This window comes from Leptodactylus fuscus, chromosome 6 (assembly GCF_031893055.1).
Source record: "Leptodactylus fuscus isolate aLepFus1 chromosome 6, aLepFus1.hap2, whole genome shotgun sequence".
In the NCBI taxonomy this organism is placed as follows: domain Eukaryota; kingdom Metazoa; phylum Chordata; class Amphibia; order Anura; family Leptodactylidae; genus Leptodactylus; species Leptodactylus fuscus.
In genome coordinates this window covers 101,183,009-101,196,470 of record NC_134270.1, presented here as the reverse complement: position 1 = coordinate 101,196,470, position 13,462 = coordinate 101,183,009, and the positions used below count along the sequence as shown (strand labels likewise).

Here is a 13,462-nt window from a genome sequence, read left to right as displayed (position 1 = left end):
CCGTCCAACATCTTCTTGGAGACACCAATCAGATTAACTCCACCCATTGTCCTCACTGGTCCTCGCTAGTTAGAGGTATTTGCATACAATGTGCTAACACACTAGACCCTAATCAGCCAACTACACATTGATGTATACAACAGGTTAGAGGATACATTCCACACAAAATATATATTACACATTGCCTGTAGTATAGACTCTAAACATCCCGTGACAAGGGGATAGTGGGCTTTTTTTCATAGTGACATCTGTGTAGACGTTTTCTACTATGGCAAAACCAAGTCATTGTTTTTTCTCTTCCTTGCAGCGGAATTGGAATTTGTTCAGATAATCATCATTGTTGTGGTGATGATGGTGATGGTCGTAGTGATCACGTGTCTCCTAAACCACTACAAGCTTTCTGCACGATCTTTCATCCATCGGCACAGCCAGGGCAGGAGGCGAGAAGAGAATCTGTCTTCGGTAAGCCTTTTCACCTTGACATACAGGCAACCACTGGTCATTTAAGGACTATACTATCTTGCTACACGAGTATAACCATCGAGATTGGCTGTAGATTGCCTATAACAGTATTACAGTTTTGGTGCCATGGAGCTAGTTGAGTAGACTGAGTTTATTATACAGCAGACTATTGTTCTCTAGATCAGTGGGAGGATTCACAGCTTACTCACCTCCCTCTAAAGTCAGAAGATGACAGAAAAGGTGCTGATTCCCTTTGCCAAGAACCTTTATGTTTCTTACATACAACACCCACATTACATTGTGACCCTTGAAAATTTATGCTAATATTTTTTCAACATATTTACCAAAAGTAATACAAAAAAATCTTTTTGGTTGGTACAAATCTGTTCCAACAGCCCCTAATAGTGGGATCGGTTATTTTATTGTTCACTGCAGTCTGATTGCTTTTGCCAGGTCAGACTTGACCACATGTAGAAGAAAAATATGAAAATAAAATGGGTGGATTTTTCATTTTAGGAAGTTAACCAGCACTATCATGCATTTCGACATGTCACTTCTTAAAATGGATTGGCCAAAATGGCATTTACTCTTAAGACTAGAGTATTTACCCTTCACCCTCTGACCACCGCACCATCAAAAAAGTATTCAAAATGCATGAAATTCCATTTTTACTGACCAAGACGCCTCACAGGGCTGATTCTTATGGTGTTTATTTCTGTCTGATGTAGGAAGGAAGCCTGTGGCCTTCGGAGAGCACAGTGTCAGGAAACGGGGTAGCAGAGGTAAGATAACACAAATTCAGGCCACGGTGCTTGTTGCATTAATAGTTTTAGGCAGTTGAAAAAAGGAATTTTGTAGTGGTTGCTTTACTTTGTTTTCAAGTAGTCATGGGCTTCAAATTTAAATTTTTTTTATATTTTTATAAGTAACTGTTCATGGCTCTTTGGACATGTACGTTAAATATATATGGTTAACGTCTAAGCTCTATTGTGTAGGACGACTTCCTATTTACATTGTGTCTTTCACTACCTTCTACAGCACATTTATACTCCAAGACCTTCGGACAGACTCAGCATCCCTCCATTCCTCCAGAGAGATCGCTTTAACCGCTTCCAGCCCACCTATCCCTACATTCAGCACGAGATTGACCTCCCACCCACCATCTCGTTATCAGATGGAGAGGAACCACCGCCTTACCAAGGGCCCTGCACATTGCAGCTCCGTGACCCTGAACAACAGATGGAACTGAATCGAGAGAGTGTGCGGGCACCTCCCAATCGAACCATCTTTGACAGTGACTTAATTGATAGTTCAGTCTATGGAGGACCTTGCCCACCGAGCAGCAACTCTGGAGTGAGCGCCACCTCTTACAGCAGCAATGGGAGGATGGAAGGTCCACCTCCAACCTACAACGAGGTTATAGGTCATTACCCGGGGTCCTCATTTTACCAGCATCAGCAGAACACAGGCACGCCCTCAATATTAGAAAGCAGCAGACTTCACTTGCAAAGCAATGTACTGGATAGCACAGTTGCACGGAGCAAAGACAAGGACAAACAAAAAGGACAGCCGTTTTAGGATCAAAAACGCCAAACTGAATAACAAAAGGTTAATATCCATAAACACTGCACTTCTAAGCTGGCCCGTTTCGTTGTCAGCTGAGGTCGCAATACTTAGATGGTTGCGTGCCTTTCTGATGACCAATAAATTACAGGGGGGGGCAAAAACTTTTGAAGAAGACGATGGGAAGGAGGGAAAGAAAAAAAAGAAGTTAAGCAAGAAAACCCTCCCGGCTTCTTCACCTTCTTCCTGTATAAATATTTAGTTGTATTTGTCTGGTTTGAATGCACAAGCTGAAGAAGCTTGCAATCCTTTTTGTATGTTTAGCTGTGTCTTGGATTCCTTTACACAGTTGCCCTTTAAGAAGTTGACTAGCCTGCGTGAGTGCTTCTCTATATACCCCCATCACCTATATATATATCTGTGTATTTTTTTTTTTTTTTTTAATATTTCACTTAACGTTAAAAAGGAAACAAAGTCCTGAAATATTTGCACAAAACTTTATTTGTTAAAAAAGAAAAAAAAGACTTGCAATATATAAATATATATGAAAACTAAGAGAGAAAGTATGAGTGAGGGAAGTATTTTTGTATTAGAAAAGGGCCTAAACATGGGATGTTTGCTCATCAGAAAATGGACGTTAAAGAAAAAAAAAAAGCCTTTTTTTGCGGGGGATGGGTGGATTTGTTTGAGTGCCAACTCGGAAAGAGTGTTTAAAAAAAAAAAAAGGAAAAAAAAAAAAAAAGCAGGGGACTAGAGTTATTTATATAAATGTTAAAAAAAAAAATTTGCACTATTTTTTGATATGACTATACCAGTCCTTGTGTTAACAACATTGTATTATGTCTACCACAAACAATACAAAACTGAAAAAGGAAAAAAAAAAAAGTTATGTGCTGCATTCAAGTATGTTCTAAAACCCAAATTAAAAGAAAACAACCTTGGAAAAAAAAAGTACAGCACTTGTTTTTTACAGATTTGGATTGTTGAGGGTCTTGGGTCAGAATAATAATGCATTATTTCTTCAGAATCTGGCTTTAGGGTGTAAAATTGAGGCCCCACGTTGTGGAAATCCAGGTTTTTGGTTGCAGGTCTTGTTGAGCCAAAGGCAGGAATGGATTGTGCAAAAGGTAGAAGTATAAAAGCTTCCTGTATATTTCCCAGTGTTTTTTTTGTTTTTTTTTCTTAAAAAGCCGTTCATTGTTTTGGTTATAAAACTGCAGCAAAATCTGCAACAAAAAAAAAAAAAAAGCTGTATTTCCACAATGCCTTAGTCTTAGGCCAGGGGCCTACACAGCATTTTACAGTTCCTGCAAAGTGGATGGGATTCTAGCAAATCCCATCCACACACATTGCAGGAGAAAATGCATAGCGGACACGCTGCAAGGTTTTGGAAATCGCAGCATGTCAATTATGCCTACACCGGCGGTTTCCCTATAGGTATAAATGGAGCAGAAAGTCTGCAAAAGAAACCTCTGACGTTCTGTGAAAAGCCGCGATGCGTTGACGTCACTGTTTCGCCACAGCGCTTATTAGCTGCGGCCCACCACGTGGGGCCTTAGCCCTAAAGAGGTTTCCCATGAAGTTCTCCCCTAACCCATCGATATTTGTAATGCCTATAGTTTTAAATGCCTAATTGGTCTTCTCTCTATTAAACTGAAGTCTACTCCTTATTGAGCCTGCACAATATGACTTTGAAGATATGTCTGGTTAATATGCAATAGAAGTCATCTATATGAGAAAGCCCTTAAATTATGCCAGGGCGTATCCTTTACAAAAGTGGTGATCTGATTGTAGTGAACAGATTTGATCCGTTTTTTTGTCTACACTACTTTTGTACCTGGCCCCTTAGTGTTTTTGTCAATGTGTAGATCACTTCTTTGTTCATATTTGTCTTTGCCACAATATAGTCAGCTTTACTTTTTTGCAAAGGCAAATTTGCAGCTTCTTTTATACTGAGAAAGGAAACCTATTTATTTAGAACAAGCATTGGGACTGACCCTTCCTGTACTGCTGACACATTCCCTATCAGACAACATTTGGGCCAATTTATTCATCTTAATTGGGAAAAAAAAAATCATGTGTGTTTGTTACGCAATTCTGTTTTTCTATCCCTTAAAGGTTTTAACAAATTGACAGGATGCACATTGTTCCTGCATGATGCCAAAGTCTCAGCTCTAAAATATGTCTGCTTTTATCTACAAATGGTGCCTCACCTGTTCATGGGATGAATCTAGTACTACATCTCGGCCCAATTGAAATGAATGGCACAGAGCTGCAATACAGCACACAACCAGTAAACGGGTGTGGCACTATTTTATGACCGAAACAGCCATCTTTTTTCCAATCCTGTAAAAACTTTTTGGTTGTCCGTACTGAAGGACACTTCAAAACCTATACCGCAGGCATGCCAGGAGTTGTAAGAATTTTTATTTTTGCTTCCTTCGCAAAATTCTAGTTATGTGTCTGTAGCAGCAAGTAAAGAGTCTATCACCAGAATTGGGGTCTCTAAACCTCTTAGTCCCACCTGTTGCACCATTCTGCAGTTTTATCGTTTTTAATCGGCTGGAGGTTAGGCCCATTCCCAATGCTCACTGATGATTCCGGGCAGGGGCGCAGTATGATGTTGAAGCAGAAGAGAGTACACCTTGCTTCACTGCACACCACTTTGAGCCACATGGATATGAGTCTGTTCTGCTGTAATCTGGTGGGGATGATTCCCTTATTCACTGTGGGCAGCTTCCAGTATTTTCATGCAGAGAGTCGTTGAAGTTGAGGACAGTATACCTCCCTTCACTGTGCATGTGTCTGGAGTTTCGGGGAATGAGATGTTAAAAAAACAAAATTGCAGAACAGCACAGCAGTTTGGGAATGAGGGGTTACCAGGCCTAGGGCTCTAAAACCAAGCAGAATAAGAATATACTGTTGATTTTAAGGGTCCCAAGCATGGTGATAGGTTCCCTTTGTGGCTGTGAAATTAATTGTTTTTATTTTTGCATCTGTAGAGAACAATATACATGGACTCCCCTCCTCAGACCATTTTGTCCTCGCTCCAATTTAAAATATTATTTTAATTAAAATTTTTCAAAAATTGTTGAAATTTGCAAAAGAATTACTGGTAACGCCAACAAAATTCCCACTTTTAAAACAATACTATGAAATTGCACTTAGTAAATTGTGGTTACCCCTCAGGAAGTAATACATCTTCAGTCTATAAACCTATGAGGAGGAACCACCATCGACCATCACAAAGGATTACACCATACATTTCTTTGACAAGAGAGTTGTTGTACATCACAGTCTCTTATTTTTGGACTACAAAAAATCCTTCTCACGGTCATAAATAAAAAAAAAAACATGCTTCCCTTTACAAATTCAGAAATACAATGACTATTTCAGAGTTTTAAACTGCAGATCTCAGACAAGAATTCTCACTTTTTAAAGCGTATCCATAAGGCAGGCGAAAGGAACAAACTTTGCATTATACTTCACTAAAGAAGAGTGCATATGTCTTAAGGTATTTCTCCTATCTTTACTTAACTAATTCTGTCCCTACTCCATACACAATGGGTTCTGAAGGGGGAAGAGGAGAAGGAGAGACATTTACGGCAATAAATGTGTAATTTTTGTCAGGACACTGCTGGATACGATTCCTGACAACTCAGCTTTGTTATGAAAAAGAACTCTACCTACTGGTTATGTTTCTGTTTGAGCTCTCCTTTTCCTCCCCATCCCTTCTCCATAGAGTTCTAGTCTACAGATATGATCTGTGAAGGAGGCAAATAAGTAAAGAGAAGGGCACTTTTCTCATATAAAGTATATTACAAAGTTTCTCTTCACCTGAGCTATGGATTCTGGAAAAAAAAAAAAGGATTTAAACATAATATACCAACACATAATCTAGTATACAGACACACAATCTCTGAATGTGTGATGGGAAATAATCGGGCAAGATTTTGGCTAGGGAGAAGGTTAGTCTTTTATACAAGGATCACTTCTTTGCACTCGTACTAATTGCGACTTCTCAGTGGCACATGATGACTGGTAGGAACCTTTTTTTTTACTGTTTGATTACAACTTCCAGTATCTTTCAGTAGCATAGTGGAAGGTTTAGTCAAACAGTTACTGAGATTGCAATTCCATAGTACTATCGCTACCTAAATGATATTATGTATTGCAGGGACGCTGCTTTTCACACCAGATTGGAGTCAATGGGTCAAGCATGGCATAAATTAGCTAGTCTAACTGCTAATTATAGTGATTAACAGACCTTCCAAGTGAACTGGATCGAGATTTCATCTGAAATCTATATCTTCACGAGCTCAAAATGACAAGATATTTTTCTTCTCTTTAGCGAAATTGCACTTCAGCCAGAAATGTTAATTAAGACTTTAAAAAGCAAAAATCAACAAACAAGACCCACACAAGACCTGCCCATCTCACATGGCCAGTGACTCCTTACAGACCCGTATCAGCTCTTATACCTGCAGTTATGACTTCCCTATAGACGCAGGGTTTTTTATACAGTTTCTAATATTAGCACTTTTTGCATTTTCTTTTTTTTATAGTACACAAATTATCAATTATAACCAAGTAAAAAAATTTCCCTTGTGTAGCGGTGCAGCGTGCCTTTACCCTGACTTTTCAAAACCATTTCAACTGGCAAGTTGTTTTTTTTTTTTTTTTTTAATATTTTATTTTCTCGGCAATTCTTGACCAGTTTCTGTAGTACTACAAATCCTAGCATGCTCTGCCTGTGCACATCCATTACCTGTACCTAGTGCAAAAAGGTTTACTGATAAAGGGTCCGACATGGTAAATCTGAGCATATTGTTTTAAAGTCTGGGTAAAGAAAATCTAGTTTACAAAGTAAGGTTGGCGTTCTCATACAAACACACCCTCCATTTTCTGAAGTTTTCGGAAGACGGTTAAGGACTGTGGGAAGTGTTCTTCCTGTAAGGGTTTCTCGATTTGCACAAGATTTTAGAAAAAAAAAAAAATTACAAAGTACATACAAACCAGCAGTGACCTCTGTTAGTGGACTGAAAATATAAAAAAGGCAATAATGAGCATTATTTATTTCTAGTGCCTCCAATCTTTTTCTTAGTTTCCAATATTTTGTTTTTGTAGACCACAAATCTCCAATATTTGTTTCCAAAAATGTGGATTTCCCCCTCCCCCCACATAAAGGGTTGAGTGAATCCCATGTTTACAATGGGGAAGAAAAAAAAAAAAAAAACACTAGAAACTTTTGGCCACCTGATGACATGATCATGGTGTCTTTGTATAATACAAGCATCTGTAGGTGTTCATTAGGATTTATTTTGGTGTTGTGTCAATTTAGTGCCTTACAAACGCCTTCAGTGATGAGGGGTGGTGGCCGGGGTAAACCAAGCCCAGCTGTCTCTTAAGGGGGTTCAAGGATCTGTTACCCTTTCTTATTTGAGACCCAGAGACGCAGGCCAATGGGATATTGTACTTTTTTATTATGTCCCTGATCCTTCTCTCTAAATCCTATATATATAAATACAGAACATATATATATATATATATATTATATATATGTATTCATGTATAAATGAATAAAATGTGCCTCGTTCTGTATGGTGCTTGTTATGCAAAGCATTGGACTGTTCCCAAGGATCTATAGGAGCCTTGTTGATAATGCACATATCCTAATGCCAGATCGGCTAAAAACTGTGGTAGATTTTGTATGACGCAAATTAGAGGTGTTTGATTGCCCCTACTGAGCCAAAAAAAAAAATCTTGTCAAATTTATTTTGTTATACTTTGCTACTCATTGTCATAGTTGCTATACCTGTGTGTATTGATAACCACAATATAGTGATGTCAGTTACAAACAAAATTGCTGAACTGTGTAGATATGATACTGTATCCGTAAAGCATTCACATTTTTAAATGTCTAAAATCACATTCCAAAAAAAATCATATTTCATATGTTTTAGTTGTAATAAAAGTTGTTTTTACTATTCTTAACAAATACGTTTTTTTTTTTTTCTCAGTAAAAAAAGTGAGAATTTGTTGGATAGGGCCATAAAAATATGTAATGTTTTTGAATAAGACCATTTCCGGTATCAGTTCTACCAGATTCAGTAATCTTTTAAAGCTGTTTTTAAAGGGATACCATTTAAAATAAATTGAATACATTAATTTTATATTTAACACAAATTCTGTTTTGTTTTGTTTTTCATGGTTGTATTTTTCACTATTTTTTTTAAAATGAGATTCATAGCTGATCCAAAAATGATTTATAAAAAAAAAAAAAAAATTCTCAATTTTGTTTTTTTAAATTTTATTTCTAACTTGCCCAAAGTATCCCTTTAAGAATAGTTGAGACCAATTTTCAGTAAGGGATTCATAGCCAATTAGATATTCTCTTCTGGCAGTCATACTTGCACTAGACCGATCAAACATAATACCTGGTTTGCTACTATCAGATTGCACAATTTTTGGAAGGTGGCAATTTAAGACTGAAGTTGTATTTGTGGTTTTGCCTTTTTTGTGTGTGTAAAGCTTAAAGTTTTGTTTTCATTCCAATTGTGGGTGCATTCTGACCTTTAGCCCCCCCTAAAGTACGTAAGTAATGCCTGGGTATTTAGATGTATGGACAGATCAAAACATATATATATATAATTTTATTTTATTTAATTTTTTTTTTAAAAACAAATGTTGATACTGTTACTTATTACAGATCATATGTTTCTTTCTCAGACACAACTTTTTGTAAACTCAACAATCTAATATATTTACACTTATGTTATCAATATATTATTAGGTTGTGCTTCTTGACAATCAGTCAGGCATTACCGTCATTGTCTTTTCTTGGGGTATATATATTCATTTTTTATTTATTTATTTTTTTTGTACCCCATACTCCCAAATTAGTTCAGTGTACAAAAATGGCAACATGGAGGGCTAAATTGCCTTGGTTTTTTTTCCCTGCCCTGGTGTAACTTATAATGAAATACCATTCATTAGAAAAATCCCTGCCTTTCCCCTTTAGATTTTGTTACAATTATCTCATAACCATATTGTAGCTTATGTCGATTATTACATTTACTCAGAGGCTAGGCACTTTCCGTACATACAAACGGCATTAGAACAAAAAGAAATGAATATCCAGTTTTTCTTAAGATTTCTTTTGTTTCTTGTAAAGTAATGCACAATGAACACCGATGAAAATGCATATTTACTAACACTTTTTGTGAGAAAAGGAGGTAAATTTGTTTCTTGAATTTTGCTGAATGAGTGATGTTTCTAGAAAAATTCTAATGTAAAGAAATTGCACTAAACTCTGAAAAAGGACGAAACGGACATTTGAAGAACGATCCCAAGTTAAAGGCCCAATTATGAAGCATTTTGTGTGAAAACTGGGCATTTTTTACATATTTTAATATATATATATATATATATCTATAAATATAAATGTTGAAATGTCCCAAAACTTACACGACAAATATTGCTGTATAATATTATTTGGCTCTGTTAGGAGCTACATTGTGTGCTTGTTACTTTTCAGATACTTCCGTGGCATATATGTATGGCGTTTGTATTTTAGGCGATTTTTATCACAAGTTTCGGTCTACTTATATAAACTACAGCACATTCAATGCAGTACTTGATAATTATTCAGAAAATATTCTAATTATTATAATGTTCATTTTGCTGCAGTTTATGATATATACAGATGTACTTTGATGCCAATTTCCAAACTGTTTTGCTTACTGTGTATTAGTAGAAATGTCATACAGATGGCTGCAATACTTACTATACAATAAAATTTCCTTATATGTTGCCTCCAAAAGTTCAGTTCTGGTATTATTTCAAGAAAATGAAAACAAAATATGAAAAAACTTAGTTGTAAGATTTGGAGAATGTATGTATATACAGTATGTGTGTGAGTATGTATGTATGTATATATATATATATATATATATATATATATATATATATATATATATATATAGTCCTATGAAAAAGTTTGGGCACCCCTATTAATCTGAATCATTTTTAGTTCTAAATATTTTGGTGTTTGCAGCAGCCATTTCAGTTTGATATATCTAATAACTGATGGACACAGTAATATTTCAGGATTGAAATGAGGTTTATTGTACTAAGAGAAAATGTGCAATATGCATTAAACCAAAATTTGACCGGTGCAAAAGTATGGGCACCTCAACAGAAAAGTGACATTAATATTTAGTAGATCCTCCTTTTGCAAAGATAACAGCCTCTAGTCGCTTCCTGTAGCTTTTAATCAGTTCCTGGATCCTGGATGAAGGTATTTTGGACCATTCCTCTTTACAAAACAATTCAAGTTCAGTTAAGTTTGATGGTCGCCGAGCATCAAATCATCCCACAGATATTCAATGATATTCAGGTCTGGGGACTGGGATGGCCATTCCAGAACATTGTAATTGTTCCGCTGCATGAATGCCTGAGTCGATTTGGAGCTGTGTTTTGGATCATTGTCTTGCTGAAATATCCATCCCCGGCGTAACTTCAACTTCGTCACTGATTCTTGAACATTATTCTCAAGAATCTGCTGATACGGAGTGGAATCCATGCGACCATCAACTTTAACAAGATTCCCGGTGCCGGCATTGGCCACACAGCCCCAAAGCATGATGGAACCTCCACCAAATGGTTTCCTCTTAGCCATTCTTGGGTGTTTTTAGCTGTGTGTTTTGGGTCATTATCCTGTTGCAAGACCCATGACCTGTGACTGAGACCAAGCTTTCTGACCCTGGGCAGCACATTTCTCTCTGGAATCCTTTGATAGTCTTGAGATTTCATTGTACCCTGCAAAGATTCAAGACGCCCTGTGCCAGATGCAGCAAAGCAGCCCCAGAACATAACAGAGCCTCCTCCATGTTTCATAGTAGGGACAGTGTTCTTTTTAAGATATGCTTCATTTTTCTGTCTGTGAACATAGAGCTGATGTTATGATAGGACATAAGAGAAATTTTCTGCTGCACACTCTTGATTCAGTGATGAATAAACAAATACATTTATTGTGAAGTTAACATAGGTTGATGTGCCATGGAAAAAACGGTATTTAGGTATAAGTGAAAAATTGATCCAATGTTAAGCAGGGACATTTCGGTCTAATGACCTAAATCATGCCACATCGATGTACTGTATGAAGTACAACGAGCCTCCATGGCGTAGTATCCAGAAGCTTTGTGGCTTGTCAACAATTTTTATTCATTATTACTTTTGTCAGATTCAAGTTATTTCTGTGACCATTTTGGGTTTTTCTTTCATTAAATAAGGGGTACCAACAATTTTGTCCATATATGTATATACACACTCACATATACAAAGTGAGAGTAGCTGATTGCTGAGTATCTGATGGGGTGGTACTCTGAGTGTTGGGAAAAGCTCATGAGATTCATCTGCCGAGATTCTCCCAGCTCTATCATTCAGGCTGAACAGGTCTGAAATGGAACGGTTATTATACCATGGGGTCTCTTCAGACCCCAGAGCATAATGGCAGAGGCCCAGGAGAAGTGATTAAGCATAACAAACAGTGTTCCTCACGTCTCTTGAGCTTCAGTACCAGTCTTCAGACTTCTTCAGGTATCAAAGACTTCATTAGTGTGGTTTAAGTCTGTGTTATTATACGTCATGACACCAACATGGCTGCTGAGCTCCAATCACAGGCCTCAGCAGTGTCTGAGAGCATAAGAGGACTGAATACTGGTGCCAGAGTCCAGGGGAGGTGAGTAACCCTATTTGTTATGTTTAATCACTTACCCTGGGCCTCCACTCTTTATTCTCTTGGCTCATGAGTGTCAAACCCCAAAAATGATCATGTTTTTGGTTTTTTTTTTAATCAATACCACACATGCATCAGGGGTTCAGTGACATATCTCAGTCAAATGGCTTCAGTGCTCATTGGTGCTCATCCATAGTGGTAGTCAAACCTAATTGCATGGCAGGCAATTTCTCTCACCACCCACTAACTGTTCACTCATTTTGCATCCTTTTTAACTGAGATGCCACATCGCTCAGAGCTCCTTATGCCAGATGAAGGCACTCATTCACGAAACGTTACAGCATCAGTGGATAACTGAACTGTACATGGTCTCCTATGATATGCCTACTTACAATAAATCATCTGCAGACAATGTTTGGATTGCTGTCACATATCTTTTTCCGACTTACAATCAAAAATTTACAGGCAACTAGTGGTTCACAAAGCCCAACCGCTATGAGATGTTCGATCTAGTTTCCACAATACAGATTTAATCGGCAGCAGTGTAAAACAAGGTTTATCCCATAAATGGCAATACACGTGTATTTGTCTGTTGTATTGCACCTCAAATTTTTTTACAGGTTTTTTTTTCCATGAAAACCATCTAACCATAGGATAGAGGATAAACTCCTGATCATCTGAATATGACCACTGAAACCTCACTGATCCCAAGAAAGGGGGGTGTTCTATTCTCTGTGTGTTCTTAGGATTGGTGGGGGTCTCATTGGTCAGACCTGTACCAATCAGGTATTTATCCTCTATCCTATGGCCACATTCTAGGTAGTATTAAAGGGGCTCTATCAGCAAAATCATGCTAATAGAGCCCCACCATATGCGTGAATAGCCTTTAAAAAGGCTATTCAGGCACCGTAAATGTTATATTAAATCCCAGTCCAGTTTTTAAATAAAAGCATTAAAACATATATGCTAATCTTACCGAACGTGCACCATGGACGGGGATGCGCAATGTGACTTCAGCTTCAGGTACGCCTGCCTCTTCTGTCTTCTTGTAGTAACGCCCTCTGGTTCCATGTCTTCCGGCTTCTTCTCTTCAAATCCCACGCCTGCGTAGTAGGGCTTCCCTCCGGAGTGCTACTGTGCAGGCTCACTCGCGAACTGCCATTAAGTAAAATGGCGAGTGAGCCTGTGCAGTAGCGCTCCGGAGGGAAGAGCTACTACGCAGGTGCGGGATTTGAAGAGAAGAAGCTGGAATACACGGAACCAGAGGGCGTTACTACAAGAAGACAGAAGAGGCAGGCGTGCCCGAAGCTGACGTCACATCGTTTATCCCCGCCCATGGTGCACGTTCGGTAAGATTTGCATATATGTTTTAATGCTTTTATTTAAAAACAGGGCCGGGATTTAATATAACATTTACGGTGCCTGGATAGGCTTTTTAGGCATAATTTTGCTGATAGAGCCCCTTTAAGAAATGTGTGTATGAAATGTGCATTTATTCAACAAGCTTATATAACCTTTATTAAAGTTAAAGCCAAACTCGCACAGTCTACAAGTTTTTGATTCCATCTGGCATATGACTATTATCAGTTAGGCTCCCACACTGCACCTCTGCTTGTTACCTATGTGCAGTTTGTTACTGCGGAGGTGGCTGAGTGACATGTAAAGTTACATACCACTCCACCTGCAGCCATTTTATGG

General features: G+C 37.8%; 1 protein-coding gene across 3 annotated transcripts in view; it reads left to right on the top strand.

The window, feature by feature from the left end:
- Positions 1-2,770, top strand: part of PMEPA1 (prostate transmembrane protein, androgen induced 1) — a 42,939-nt gene extending 40,169 nt beyond the window's left edge. For 2 of the 3 annotated variants that reach the window (XM_075276831.1, XM_075276833.1), the window contains exons 2-4: positions 308-462; positions 1,191-1,244; positions 1,501-2,770. In XM_075276831.1, the coding sequence (XP_075132932.1) occupies positions 308-462; positions 1,191-1,244; positions 1,501-2,040 (749 nt within the window). In that variant the 3' untranslated portion in view covers positions 2,041-2,770. The remainder of the gene's footprint in view (positions 1-307; positions 463-1,190; positions 1,245-1,500) is intronic. The other variant, XM_075276832.1, reaches the window with a different exon arrangement.
- Positions 2,771-13,462: the final 10,692 nt, after the last annotated feature.